At 40.6% G+C, this 14,245-nt stretch overlaps 1 protein-coding gene across 1 annotated transcript in view; it reads left to right on the forward strand.

Annotated features, from left to right (window-relative positions):
- The window catches only part of unc5da (unc-5 netrin receptor Da), a 141,662-nt gene extending 132,230 nt beyond the window's left edge, over positions 1 to 9,432 (forward strand). The window contains exons 13-17 of the mRNA XM_072714488.1: positions 217 to 444; positions 2,572 to 2,721; positions 3,964 to 4,128; positions 4,622 to 4,800; positions 7,218 to 9,432. Coding sequence (XP_072570589.1) covers positions 217 to 444; positions 2,572 to 2,721; positions 3,964 to 4,128; positions 4,622 to 4,800; positions 7,218 to 7,413 — 918 coding nt within the window. The 3' untranslated portion in view covers positions 7,414 to 9,432. The remainder of the gene's footprint in view (positions 1 to 216; positions 445 to 2,571; positions 2,722 to 3,963; positions 4,129 to 4,621; positions 4,801 to 7,217) is intronic.
- The last annotated feature ends 4,813 nt before the right edge of the window (positions 9,433 to 14,245 follow it).

Raw genomic sequence — 14,245 nt, forward strand, 5'->3', positions numbered from 1 at the left:
ATGAAAATCTACAAATTATGTCTTGTTAGTCATTAAAGGTGTTGCCAAAAACAATTTTATTTTTGTTTTTAAGTACTACTGTTGCAGTTATGCAGGCCCTAATATGTTTATAAGAGATTCTGAACATGCCCAAACATCAGCTTTTTAATTAATGCATGAGTCACGTCTGTGTGGGAAACATAAGCTTTGATTCTTGTTGCTTCCCACCTGTTGCAGGAAGTGATGTCACTGGAGGACGAGACCCTTTCCTGTTACTGCCTGATGGACTCCTTAAGTTGCCACTTCCTGCTGGAGCAGCCGGGCTGCTTTGTGCTCACAGGGGAGCCGCTAACTGAGGAAGCCTCCAAGCGACTGCGGCTGGCTGCCTTTGGCTGCGCAGGCCCTGGTACCATGGAGTACAGTCTGCGGATTTACTGCGTGGACGACACACCCCATGCCTTTCAGGTCCAGTTGCTGCAGCTGGGCTTCCATTTCTGCCTTGTTTCAACCAGGAACTTAGTGACCCAAATATGACTGTAGGCACAGTGTACATTGGTATACAACATTTATGGCTGCTTACAGAGTTATTAACAATATGTATTACAAAGAGGAATTAAGTAGTATTGATAATCCTAAATTGTGATGATAATAATAGAAAACCTTAAAGCTTGCTAGTGTTTTCTAAAGATAAGGGCTAAGTAACAGACATTTAGTAATAATAATTATGGGATAATTGCTTTTTTACCAGATTACAATAATATGCAGTTTGTTACCATACCAAAATCTGACAAATACCTGTATGAAATTCCTTCTCTCTCAGACAGATGTTCATAGGGCACCAATTTACCAGTTAACCACACAGCTGTTGGAACATAAGATGCAGGGCACTTTAGATTTGAGTCTTTCAGTTGCTGCCATTTCTCTCAAAAATCCTTTTCTTTGTCCCCTATGGCACCCATCCATTTCACAATTATTTTCCAGATGGCATATCTTGGTGAATGTCTGGCCCTGTTCGCCATGTAGTGTCTCTCGAGGCTGTAGCACCTCTGAGCAGAGACATTAATGCTTAACTTTAATGAATCTAAGCAAGTATCTCCTGTCCGTTCCTGTCTGGAAAATCCATGTTCAGAATTTAATGCTGAAAGCTATTTCAAAGCCTCACTGTTGGACTATACAGATCTGCATGTTATTTAAATTAGAAATGTCAAAAACTGCAGGCTGGATCCGTTTGCACAATAGTGGGGTGTGATTGCTGGTAATAAAGGTGAAAGTTGCGTTCAGGTTCAGCTCAAAGTGATTACATGAAAACATGCAGACTCTATAACTGGGGAAGAACATTTGAATATTATGAAAGTACATATACAGCTGTAGGAAAAATGAAGAGACCACAGCACAATGAACAATATACATATATATTTTTTCCAAACTGCAGCCTGGTTCTTCCCTGTTTCTCATTAATGAAGGGCTCCTTCCTTGCTTTATGGGACTTCAGTCCTGCTTCTAGGAGCCTGATACAAACTGTCCTAGCAGTGCACTTCACACCTGCACTTAATGTTTCCCATTCCTTTTGAAGGTCACTTGATGTCTTCCTACGATTCACAAGAAACTGTCAGATAAGTTACCGGTCACCTGTGGCATTAGAATGTCGTTTCTGCCTTTCACCTGACTGGTTTCTGGTCATTCCCAGTGTCTCCTGCTTCACCTTCTTCTTGTGTACTGCTCTCTTAGAAATTTTGAACCTGAAAGCAACCGGCTGTTCAGCGTAGCCTTCTGCCAGCAGAACCATGATTAAACCCAGATTAAAAAATGCAGATTTGTTCAAAAATACAGAGTGGTCTCCTAACTTTTTCCACGGCTGTATATAGAATTAGTTATTGTAGTAGTTTAATGGCGATCATGCCCAGTGATTCTGTGACAAAAAAGACATGAAATTGGGGAGATTGAATGTTGACAGCAAGAGGTGTTTGAGGGCTGGTGGGCGGCTCTGTGGGCTGGGACTTTGTGTCTGTAATTGAAAGGTCACTGGTTCAAATCGCAGGTTTGACACAGTGATTCCATCACTGGGCCCTTGAGCAAGACCCTTAACCCCAATTGGCTGACCCTGCTTTCTCAATTATGTGTCACTTTGTATAAAAGCATCAGGTACATAAATAAATGTAATGAGGTATTCTGAAATGCCATTTGCAAATAATGATTTCAGCTTCCCTAGCCAGCTGACTTTCAATCTCATATAATCACTGAATCCCACAATGCATCTGTTTCTGTCTTTATGATTGAAATGGGCCACATAAAGAGCATGAAAAAAATATTGTTTGGACACATTGAAATCAAAAATGCATTTAACATATTTCATTTTTGGGGATAATGGTTAAGTTTCGACTTTTACTATTTGTGTTTTTTTTTTCCTGCAAAACAAAATTAAATGCAGTTTTTAAAAATCTTTTTTGTTATATATTTCATAATTAAACATAATATACTACATAACATACACAATCACGTTAGGTGATATTTTAAAATCATTATCTGTGTCTCTTTCGAGCTGTTTATACATCTATGAGTAGTGATGAACATCTCAAAATCTTCATGTTGCAGGAGGTGATAGCCACAGAGAAGCTCAGAGGGGGGGAACTTCTGGAAGAACCTAAGACTCTGTGCTTCAAGGGGAACACCTTTAGCCTCCAGGTTTCCATCCAGGACATCCCACAGTTTTTGTGGAACATCAAGCCTTTCACCACTTGTCAGGTACCGGATAGAACCAGTTTCAGTCGTGACAGCTATATAGGTACCGTTCAGCTTATAAGTACTTATCTGCACCAGGGCAGGCAAAAGTGTCAAGGACTAAGTAGTGCGGAAAAATCAGCTATGTTGACACCTCATTCTTCTGGAATAAAAATAGAACATTTAACTGAAATAGTAGAGTGCTGATATATACTAAAAGTTTAACTTAGTGGGGCCTTAAGTTGTACACTACCGACTCAACGTTAAACGTGTGAGTATGTCAGGATAGCAGTAAAGCGCAGAGCAAACGAAGAGAGCTGACTTTGCTGTCCCGAGGTCAGCCTTTGGTATTGAAGACACACTTATTAGCTTAGTCCATAATTTTACTTACAGGTCCTTTAATTGAAGTGTGTCACAGAAAATAAGATCAAAGTGGTTTGGGGGTGTCGAAAATTTCCGTGCCTGTATTTTTGTCAGATACTCTCCAGCGCTCACCCTTACTGGTCACTTTGAAGTACATAGATAGAAGGGAGACATAAAGGCCAAGGATGTCTCCCCCACCTGTGAGCCACAGAATTGAATTATTCATCCGAAGCATCCTGCCCTATTTCCCGTGTTACTCTGCTTTCCCAGGCTTGTTGCCTGCCTGTTGTGAAGCCCTTTGAGGACACAGAGTTTGACCAGCTATTTTTCAACAACAGATATTTAATTCAAGCTTCTGGAGTATCCACGGTTGCCATGAATCTGAGTTGGTTACTGTCCGATAGACTGAAATACGGAGTATTTATCACACCTGATAAGCAAATAAAAGACAATAACGCGAGAGGAGGCCAAAGCCTTGTAAATGGAGTGTATAACTGCATGAACTAAAATGCTTGATTTTTTAAAAATGTATTTATTTAACACTGTATGTTGTTTGGGGTCTGTTCTGGCCAAAAGCCTTTTCTTTCTAATCTGGCACATTATTAATGACACCAACGTTTGTGGGTTTGCATACTTCTGGTCTATTGCTAACTCTTATAGCCTAGTATGCATCTGGGCAAATAGCATAGTGGCTAAATCCTATAGATTTATCCTTGAATTAGGGGGCTTAGCCATTATGGCTAAAAAAAAAAAAAAAAATGTGACTAAATAAAATGAGTACAAAATTTTAAATTACTTTTTGCGCGTCACTTTTTAAAATGTAAACAGGCAGTACGCACTGAAAATGCAGACGCAACTTATAGAGTATTGCGGGTCACCGCCGCCTTCCTGCCTGCGCTGCAGGAGTTTCCCTTCTCGCAGGTGTGGCGCAGCAATCAGCAGCCTCTGCACTGTGGCTTCTCCCTGGAGCGATACAGTACAGCCACCTCCCAGCTCTCCTGCAAAATCAGCGTGCGGCAGGTCAAGGGGCAGGAGCAGATCATCCAGGTCTACACGCCTGTGGCGGAGGTCAGTTCTCCATTCCCATCTGCGGCTAGAGAATTGTGTTGTTGTGTTCTTGGCCATTTTGTGCCCAACATCAGTGCCTGACCTCACAAATGTTGTTCTGGATGAGTGGGCAAAAATTCCCGCAGACACACTCCAAAATGTTGTGGAAAGGCTTCCCAGAAGAGTGGCAGCTGTTACAGCTGCAAAGGGGGAACCAACTCCATATTGATGCCTATGGATTTAGAATGGGACGTCATAGAAGTTCCTGTAGGTTTAATGGCCAAGTGTGTCAGTACTTTTGTTCATACAGTGTATTTGTTCCAAAAAATGCTCTAGCTTTGAAGACCCTGGCTTGTACATATTCAGTATAGTTAAGGACTTTAATTTATAGTATGTATTTGAAAGTTTTAAATACATTTTATCTATGATAATTGTTTGGGGTGTGAACTGATGATCTTTGCCATATATTTCACTACTGTAAGCCCATCCTAGCCTGACTGAAATCACTTTCCAGAGGGAAAAGGATACAGCTCCAGTCTTCAGGCCAGCAGACTGCACTGTCACGTTTCAGACAGGACCCAAGGCCTTCAGAATTCCCCTCTCCATACGCCAGAGGATATGCAATACTTTTGATACTGCCAACGCCAAGGGCAAGGACTGGAGGCTGTTAGCACAGAAACTTCACATTGAGAGGTGAGACCTTGCCTCTAGCCTCACCATGGAATGAGTGAATGTTTAGCGTTAGCTCCCTGAGCAAGAGGGACTTTTAATCTGCCTCCAAGAGATGCAGCCCTAGTTCCTAACATTCCGCCTTATGGCAGTGCTTATGTGAATCACTGGTGCTCAAAGAGACCTCAGCGCTTTGCTGGGACAGCCCTCGGTCTACCTCTGCAGACATTCTTTCTAGGCGGGGTGCAGTGATGGTGTTTGGCCTCTGGTTCACCCCACAGAAAGAATGGAGAGACAATCTACTGTTACCAATCAACTTGTAAAAATATGAATAACACAATAAAACAGGCATTTAAAAATATACAGTACATATGTAATAGAAATATGTAAAAATTATTAAGTCAGATTATAATGAGCTGTATTTGGTGCTGTTCATATCTCATTTACACAAAAACAGCTTTCTGTATTTTGACATCTACCTATATATTTGAAAAGCGTTATTTCTCTGGCAATGTACTGCAGCTACTGCAAACACAGTTAGCAGAATGAGGTTAGAGTTTACTACTAATCTGGCCAAATTACATTTCTCAAGGGATGATCAATACTATTCCTGGCTTTTCAGTCTGTATTTTTTTAAACTCTTGATTATTCTTTGATTTTAGTTTGTGGTTTGATTACTTTTTATAACAGAGGTCCACAAACAAATCTGTACGTAAAACCTCAGTAAAATGTTACACTGGATTTTATTCAGTGGGGTACCCAGCACCATGCAAATGTATAGAATATGAACTAGACTCAAGGCAATGGTTGACTTTGTCTATTATTAATCAGCCTGAATAGCCTAAATGACACAGTAGCTTTTTATAAGTATGTACAAATTAAAAATGTGAAAATTGTGAAAAAAATGTAGTGGGTTCTAACAGGGTTGCAGGGTGGCAAGAGAAACAACAACAGTCTTTTTTATGTTTGTTTGTGTGATTCAGCCTGAGGTACAACTGTCATTTTACGTTTGTTTGTGTAATACAGTCCAGGGTACGACTGTCAATTTATGTTTGTTTGTGTAATACAGCCCAGGGTACAACTGTCATTTTACATTTGTGTGATTCAGCCTGGGGTACAACTGTCATTTTACGTTTGTTTGTGTAATACAACCCAGGGTACGACTGCCAATTTGTGTTTGTTTGTGTGATACAGCCCAGGGTACAACTGTCATTTTATGTTTGTTTGTGTAATACAGTCCAGGGTACGACTGCCGATTTGTGTTTGTTTGTGTAATACAACCCAGGGTACAACTGTCATTTTACGTTTGTTTGCGTGATTCAGCTTGGGGTACAACTGTCATTTTATGTTTGTTTGTGTAATACAGTCCAGGGTACGACTGTCAATTTGTGTTTGTTTGTGTGATACAGCCTGGGGTACGACTGTCATTTTACGTTTTTTTTGTTTGGTTCAGCCTGGGGTACGACTGTTAATTTACGTTTGTTTGTGTAATACAGCCTGGGGTACGACTGTCATTTTACGTTTTTTTGTTTGATTCAGCCTGGGGTACGACTGTTAATTTACGTTTGTTTATGTAATACACCCCGGGGTACGACTGTCACACTGATGCATAGCTGCCTGATACTGTCCCTCAGTCTGACTTAGTTGATTTGATTTTAGATGTGTAAAAGTGCAGCTCAAAAGAACAAAGTTAGCATGTGGAAGGAGCTTGGGCCGCAGCCTTCTTTCCCATGCTACCATGCTTGGAATAATTATACTGAGTTTCGGCCTTGCAAGATTCTTAATGCTTTTGCTGGGTAGTAATATTTCTTTCCATTCTTATGGGAGATAAATGATTACACATGTTCAGAGGAAGTGTAAATTGTGAATATGATTATGAGTAACCGCATTATTTGTGTTTTAATGACACACAATTGTCTTGGCAGTAACATAGGGAAGCTTCTGATGACACTCTTACATTAGTGTTGTGGTGATGAATGCCCTTTGCAAGGTATAATTTTTTGAGTGTCCTGCAAGACAAATAGTTGTTGCCAGAACATGTGAAGGCCAGCTGCCACTGTGTAATACCTGCACAAAATTAGAATGCCTTGGTTTTGTTTTCACGTTCATTTCCTGTGCACACTTAGACAACAATGTACTTGCAACGAAACACTGCCATCTGGTGATCAGAAATATGAATATCACATTAATTGCCATTAATATAAACCACAGCAGCTGAGGGCCAGCAATAACTTAAAAGATTTTAAACTAAAACACATATTAAAAAAATAGATCATAAAAATGGCATGTGATGTTTTTCACAGTGGTTTTCTTTGAACGTTCTACAAATATTACTATCAGAACCTACATGCAGAATCTAAAATGCAAATGACACACCACATATTTCTCACTGCATCCCTCATCAAGCAGTTGTGCCTTTTTGCTCTTCACTTCCACTGCAGGAATCTATCCTATTTCGCCAAGCAGCAGAGCCCTTCAGGGATGATCCTGAACCTGTGGGAGGCTCTGCACCAGGACATTGGGGACCTGGATTTGCTGGCCAGGGCTCTTGAGGAGATCAGCAGAGTGCAAGCAAACAGCCCGCTCAGCTGCGCAGCTGCAGATGGGTCTGCCACCGACTTAATGTGCAGCAAGTGAGGTGCAGGGAGCAGGGAGGCGATGGGACAAGGAGACGCAGACTTCACTCAGTAGATGTTCACTGGCTTTCCAGCTTCACCTCTTGAGCCACCCAGCACCCAGCTACCAGGGAACTGATGGAAGGAGCCTGGAATTTGCTTTGCTTTGGTCTTCAGAAGCCAGGAGGCATCCTTCGAGTGCAGCTAGTCGTAAAAGAAAAACAGACGGAGGAAGGGTGGAACACCCCAGTCTCCACAGCAGCAACCCGTGGATAAAAAACAAGCAAGATGTGTTGATGTTTGTTAGAATGATCATCAGGAAAATCAGAGTGTTTAAGTGAGGGACTGAGCCGGGGGATGCCGCAGCACCCAGAGCTCCCTGTCCGCGCAGTGCCACCTGCCCACAAACGTTTGCTGCTTGGTCGTTCCTTTCTTCTCTTCTCTCTAATTCAGCTGCATTTTGTCACATTAAAGTAATGGGGTAACACTTTGTAGTTTAAGCACCACCCCCCTCCCCCAAAAATCTCCTCAGATTATAATATAGTAATTACTTGTAAAACACTGTCCTTGATCCTGGAGACAAGGGCAGAAACTATCAAGGTTTAACTGTTTAGCAATACTGAAATAGACACATCTATAATGGCAATGTGTTTGAACTCACAGAAATTGAATGTTTTTTTTTTACTGCCTGATTTCACCATATATGAATGAAGTATTTTATGCTTTTATTTTAACAGCAACCACCTGGCCCAATCTTTAATTGATTTATTGCCAAATATGTGCATTAATTATATGTAAATAAGACTGTCCATAACTTGTACTAACGTGAAAGACAGGCAAGCATTGCTGACAGTAAGGCAGAACAAACTCACGCCTTTCTCTTGACCCACTCGGCCTTATTAATCCACTCCGATTCAGCCTTGTGTACAAATGGGAGACACGGACTCGCAGTTCAGGGACCAGAGGTGGTTCATTTAAAAGGAGAATAAAGAAGATGGAGCGAAAGACACCATCCCAGCTGTTTTAACCAAACGGGAGAGGAAGCCCGTTGAGATGCGGTGCTTTACCGAGTACAATGGCGTGGTCCTACTTTATGCTGTATTCATTTGTGTTCTGATATTATCATGCTGAGAAACAGAAACTAAATGTAAAAATGGAATGGCTAAAAATATTTATTATGTGTTACTGCAGGTATTACTTGTAAATGTAACTTATTTTTTAAATTGGTTTATTATTTAATATTGTATTAATTACTACAAATATTATACCTTTAAATGCAATTACTTTCAGATTTTTTTCTTCCTTGTAAAGCGACCTTGGGTTTGTGAAAGGTGCTGTATAAATGTAACATTATTATATTATATATTATGAATTACAAATATTTAATTTATTTTCTTATTTTAATTTGTTTGTTTAGTTTCTTTGTATTTATTTGTTAACATTTTTAAATATTTTTCAAAAATACACATAATAATATGGGCTACAACAGCCCATTTTCAGGTTCCACTTGAAAGCTAATCTGACTGGGTCTGCTATATTTCCTGCTTTACTTTAATTGAATGAACTAAAATATTTTAAGTCCTACAACCCCCTCTCCAAAAAAATTGGGATGCTGTGTAAAATATAAATAAAAACAGAATTCAATGATTTGCAAATCATTTAAACCCATAGTTAATTGAAAATAGAACAAAGACGATATATCACATGTTGAAACAGAAATGTTATTGTTTTATGACAAATATATGCTAAATATGAATTTGATGCCAGCAACACATTGCAGAAAAGTTGGGACAGGGCAACAAAAGATTGGAAAAGTTGTGTAATGCTAAAACAAAACATCTCACAACTAATTAGATTAATTGGCAACAGGTTAGTTAGATGATTGGGTATAAAAAGAGACTCCCAGAGAGGCAGAGTCTCTGTGAAGTGCAGATGGGGAGAGGTTCACCACTCTGTGAAAGTCTGTGTGGGCAAAAAGTGCAACAATTTATGAATAATGTTCCTCAATGTAATATTGCAATAAATTTGCGAATTTCATCAAGTACCGTATATAGTATCATTAGAAGATTCAGAGAATCTGGAGAAATCTCTGTACGTAAGGGACAAGACCGAAAAAAATATTGGATAGCTGTGATCTTCGGGTCCTCAGGCAGCACTGCATTAAAAACAGACACGATTCTATAGCAAAAATCACTGCGTGGGCTCAGGAACAGATCCAGAACCATTGTCTGTGAACACAGTCCGTCGCTCCATCCACAGATGTCGGATGAAGCTCTACCATGCAAAGATTTAAACATGATCCAGAAACTCTGACTTCTCTGGGCCGAGCCCAGATGGACTGAGCAAAATGGAAAACTGTCCAGCAGTCTGAGGAATCAAAATTTCAGATTCTTTTTGGAAATCATGGACACCACAACCTGCAGGCTAAAGAGGAGAGGGACCATCCAGCTTGTTATCAGCGGACAGTTTAAAACATCTGGGAAGGTACCATTAATGCTGAATGATATATACAGGTTATGGAGCAACATTTGCTGCCTTCCAGACAACCTCTCTTTCAGCAAAGCAACGCCAAGCCAGATTCTGTGCATAATACAACAGCATGGCTCTGTAGTAGAAGAGTCTGGGTGCTAGACTGGCCTGCCTGCAATCCAGGCCTGTCACCCATTAGAAACATTTGGCACATTGTGAAACGAAAAATACGACAAAAGAGACCCGCACTGTTGAGTAGTTGAAATCCTATATGAATGAATGGGAGAACATTTCGCATTCAAAACTCCAGCAACTGCTCTCCTCAGTTTCTCTACTGAGGAGGTGGGTGGGAAGAGGATGTAGGTCAAATTTACATCCATTTCGGACAATCCCTCTCAGCCCCTGCACACGACAGTGTGAGCGTTACTCAGCTCCTTCAGCGACAGACTGCTACATCCAGCATGTAAGACGGAACACTTCCTCCAGTCCTTCATTCCATCTGCCATCAACTTCATAACTCCACAGTCAAGTGCACTAATTTCTATTATTGTCTGTCCACTACATATAATTGTACATTTGTGCAATAATAACTGTATTTGTGTGACTTGTGGATCATATATTTATATCCTACTTGGTGCCGTATCTGTGTTTGTGTCATTACACATGCAGTTACTTACTTATTCCACTTCATATGTCCAATATCCACAATTTGTGCACACAGATTTTTTTTTCATTATTTTTTTTCTTATTTATTACCTGTTATATAACATGTTCTGATTTGTGTTTTCTTTTGCTATTTTATCTTTATCCTCAAGCTGTTGTAGCAAGTAAATTTCTTATCTTACGTTTACAGAGTGTTAAAAAAAAAGGTGATGCTACACGGCGGTAGTGATGCTACATGGCGGTGATGCTACATGACGGCGGCGATGCTACACGGCGGTGGTGATGCTACACGGCGGTAGTGATGCTACACGGCGGCGGTGATGCTACACGGCGGCGGTGATGCTACACGGCGGTGATGCTACACGGCGGCGGTGATGCTACACGGCGGTGATGCTACACGGCGGCGGTGATGCTACACGGCGGCGGCGATGCTACACGGCGGTGGTGATGCTACACAGCGGCGGTGATGCTACACAGTGGTAAACACGCCCCTGTCACAACTTTTTTGAAACATGTTTCTGGCATCAAATTGAAATGGAGCAAATATTTGTCATAAAACAACAAAATTTCTCAGTTTTACATGTCTCTGTTCTATTTCAATTAAATATGGGTGTATACGATTGCAAATTGTTGCATTCTGTTATTTATATGTATTTTACGCAACATCCCAACTTTTTTGGAAATGGGGCTGTACATTGACACAGAAACAAATTGGCTGCCTAATATGCAGGATATTTAAAACATTTGAGGGGGGAGAAAAGCAGTAGTTGGTCTGACCTGAAAACGAATGGCTGTTACTAAGTTACCATTTAGATGAGGAATGTAAAATGCTTAAGGAAGCTATTTATGGCTGAAGTTCTATAGCCATTGCTCATATAAAAGCATATTATAAGGTCTCTGAAATACCGCAGAGTGGCTGTTGTCTTGCATAATGTCTCCCTATAATCTACAGAGAGTAAAAAGAGGGTTTTTTCAGGCCTTCTTTCCCATTAAAAGGACAAATCACATTTGACCCAGAAGAGTTAAACAATTAACCTGAACTACATGAAATACTCAGGTCCATGATCTTAAAGAGGCAATTTCACACAAGAGAATGTGATTACCATAATTAAAGTCAGCTGGAAAAACGCAGAATTTCAAAGTCCTTTGTGTTCATGTATATGCATATTATCAATGATTTTATAATATCATTTTAATACCAATGCAGTGTGCTTAACAAAATAGAAATTCCTGACAGAACGCATTCAGTCAATCACAGGGCTCCTGTAAGGTACTGTGCATTTGGGGTGGATAATCAAGCAAACATTGACTGATAATAATATATAAGAATAAAACACTACCTACACTAGTAGTTGTCATCCTGGTCAATAGAGAGAAACTAGTCTGAAATGACTACAATAGGGAACCAAAGATTTAGCCATTAAAATAAGGTTGGAAGGGAGACTTATTTATAGTAATGATGTAAGAAGTAATGTTAAATTATTCCACACTTTAGATTCATTATCGAGCCGTATGATGTAGCACCATGTTCAACATGTTCATGCTATGAAGCATCATGAAGGTGATGTAACTAGTAACTACTGGGAACATAAACCACATAGTAATTGATTTAAATGCTCCAAGAAGCTTAAAGGGGCAGTTCACCCCAAAACGACAGAAAAGATGTGCTTCACAGGGGCTTTAGTGCTGTCTGTCCACCGAGGTCATGAGGCGCTATCCTCTGCGCAGAAGATGCAAGCACGAGCACGCCCATGATATCTGCTCCTATGTTTGAGAGAAGCCCAACATTTCCATGGCTGATATTTCCAAAACTAGGCAATTCTCAGCAGGGCAACCTAAATGGATAGATAGCACTAAATTCCCTCTAAGACATATCTCTTACAGTTTTGGGGTGAACTGTCCCACTAAATTATGTAAAACTCTAACTTGAAATCTTATTTTGTTCATTTATAATTTGACACGGTGCACTGATATTGCATACAGGTTGCACAGGCATAGATAGGAATTCTGGGCCTCCTGACTAAATCCCTGCAAGTATGATTCATGCATTTACGCAATCAGATGCCCCTGGAAAATGCTGGGACCCCTGAATCTGCTAGGCTCTCCATACTGTGCTCCTGCCAGATTGCGTCTGTCTCGTGTCCTAGGATAGGTCCTACTCTGACCATGATCCCGCACTGAATAGATAGCTATTGAGAATACAGCGTTGTAGATGGAAGAAATAGCATGCATTAGTCTGGCCGCAGTTTTGCTTCCTTTTCCTGCAGAGTGGTACAACATCCATCACCAATTAATGTCAGAAGCCCTTGAGTCACAGTTAGAGGTTTGAACATCAGCACAACCACAAAGGCAGGAATGTGAACACTACCTGTGCTAACGGTTTGGAGGTTCTCTTCTATAAGGTTCCATGAGGTTGGAGGTTCTCCTCTATAAGGACAACCATGCATTGCCGTATCCATAAGCGCTTGATATTATGGTGTGCAAGTCTTCAGTGTTTTTTTTTTTTACTGCCAGCCATATATATTATGTGCATTTCTTCTTATCTAAATACATCACCTATAAATAAATATTTTGCAAAAAAAAATGTGGTATATCTGTTTATTTATTTGTGGTGACTTACACATTTAAGTCCTCCAATTACAAGGGGCGATTAGGAAGGAAGTCACATGATGGGTGTAACAAGAGCAGCAAAGCAGAAGAAAAACAAAATATGGCTATTCTGAAAACACCATGAGGAAAACGAACGAACGAACGAACGAACGAACGAACGTAGGGTCAGGCATTTAGGTCTAGACACATTTAATGGGACGAAAGAAAACAATAGTCGTTACGTAGTGACTGAGAACGATAAACAGGGCAACCGAGCGTGCCTGTCAGTAGACCTTACATCACCCACCGAGATCCAGGAGCCTTCGCCTCTGATTTTAATAATATTTACATTGTCCCAAGAAAGGTTATTCAGAGCAACTGGACTTATTTAGTTCTTAGAAAACATTTCACCCTTCAATCCAGAGGGCTTTCTCAATTCTGTCTGACTGGTTAGAGTAGCAGGTTTATAAATTCTGTGTTTAGCCCTAAAGTCGTTGATACTTGATGGTCACTTGATGGTTGTTGTTTCCCCTGGCTTTCATGTATGTTACTGTGACCACCTGGAGTAGGGTGTGAACGACTGTGACATACATGAGGGGGGGTGCTGGTGCTGTTTCTGATGAACAGTAGCACAGAAGCCAAGCAGGCAGGGGAGCAGGGCCTTTTAACACAGGTGCAATCGGTCCCTGCAACGACGGGCCCCTGTTTGGGCGCAGCAATTTTTATTGGTAATTTTTCACTCGAGAAACCAGAATGCCAGCTACTGTTTTAATTTACGATCACTATTACTTATTTTTACTTACTCCACCACTGCTTACTTGCATCCCCAATGCTCACAATGCCACCCACAGGGCGAGCATGTGGGCGTAACCAGTGTGATGCTCATTGAACGTCAAATACGGCTCGAAAATCGCCCGAATTGACCCAGATGATATCTGGCGGCCATTTCGCAGTTATTGTCAACAACGTTTTACGTTTACTTGCTTTTTTAAATTTAACCAATATTGCATTGAGATGAGTGAACCTTATAAACACAAATCAGGATCAGTCCGAAGTGCTGCTTCGACTCTTCATTACATTACCGATTGGCATCTCTTCGGCTGAACGTTCATTCAGTGCGTTGCAACGTTTAA

Source organism: Paramormyrops kingsleyae, chromosome 7 (assembly GCF_048594095.1).
Source record: "Paramormyrops kingsleyae isolate MSU_618 chromosome 7, PKINGS_0.4, whole genome shotgun sequence".
NCBI lineage: Eukaryota > Metazoa > Chordata > Actinopteri > Osteoglossiformes > Mormyridae > Paramormyrops > Paramormyrops kingsleyae.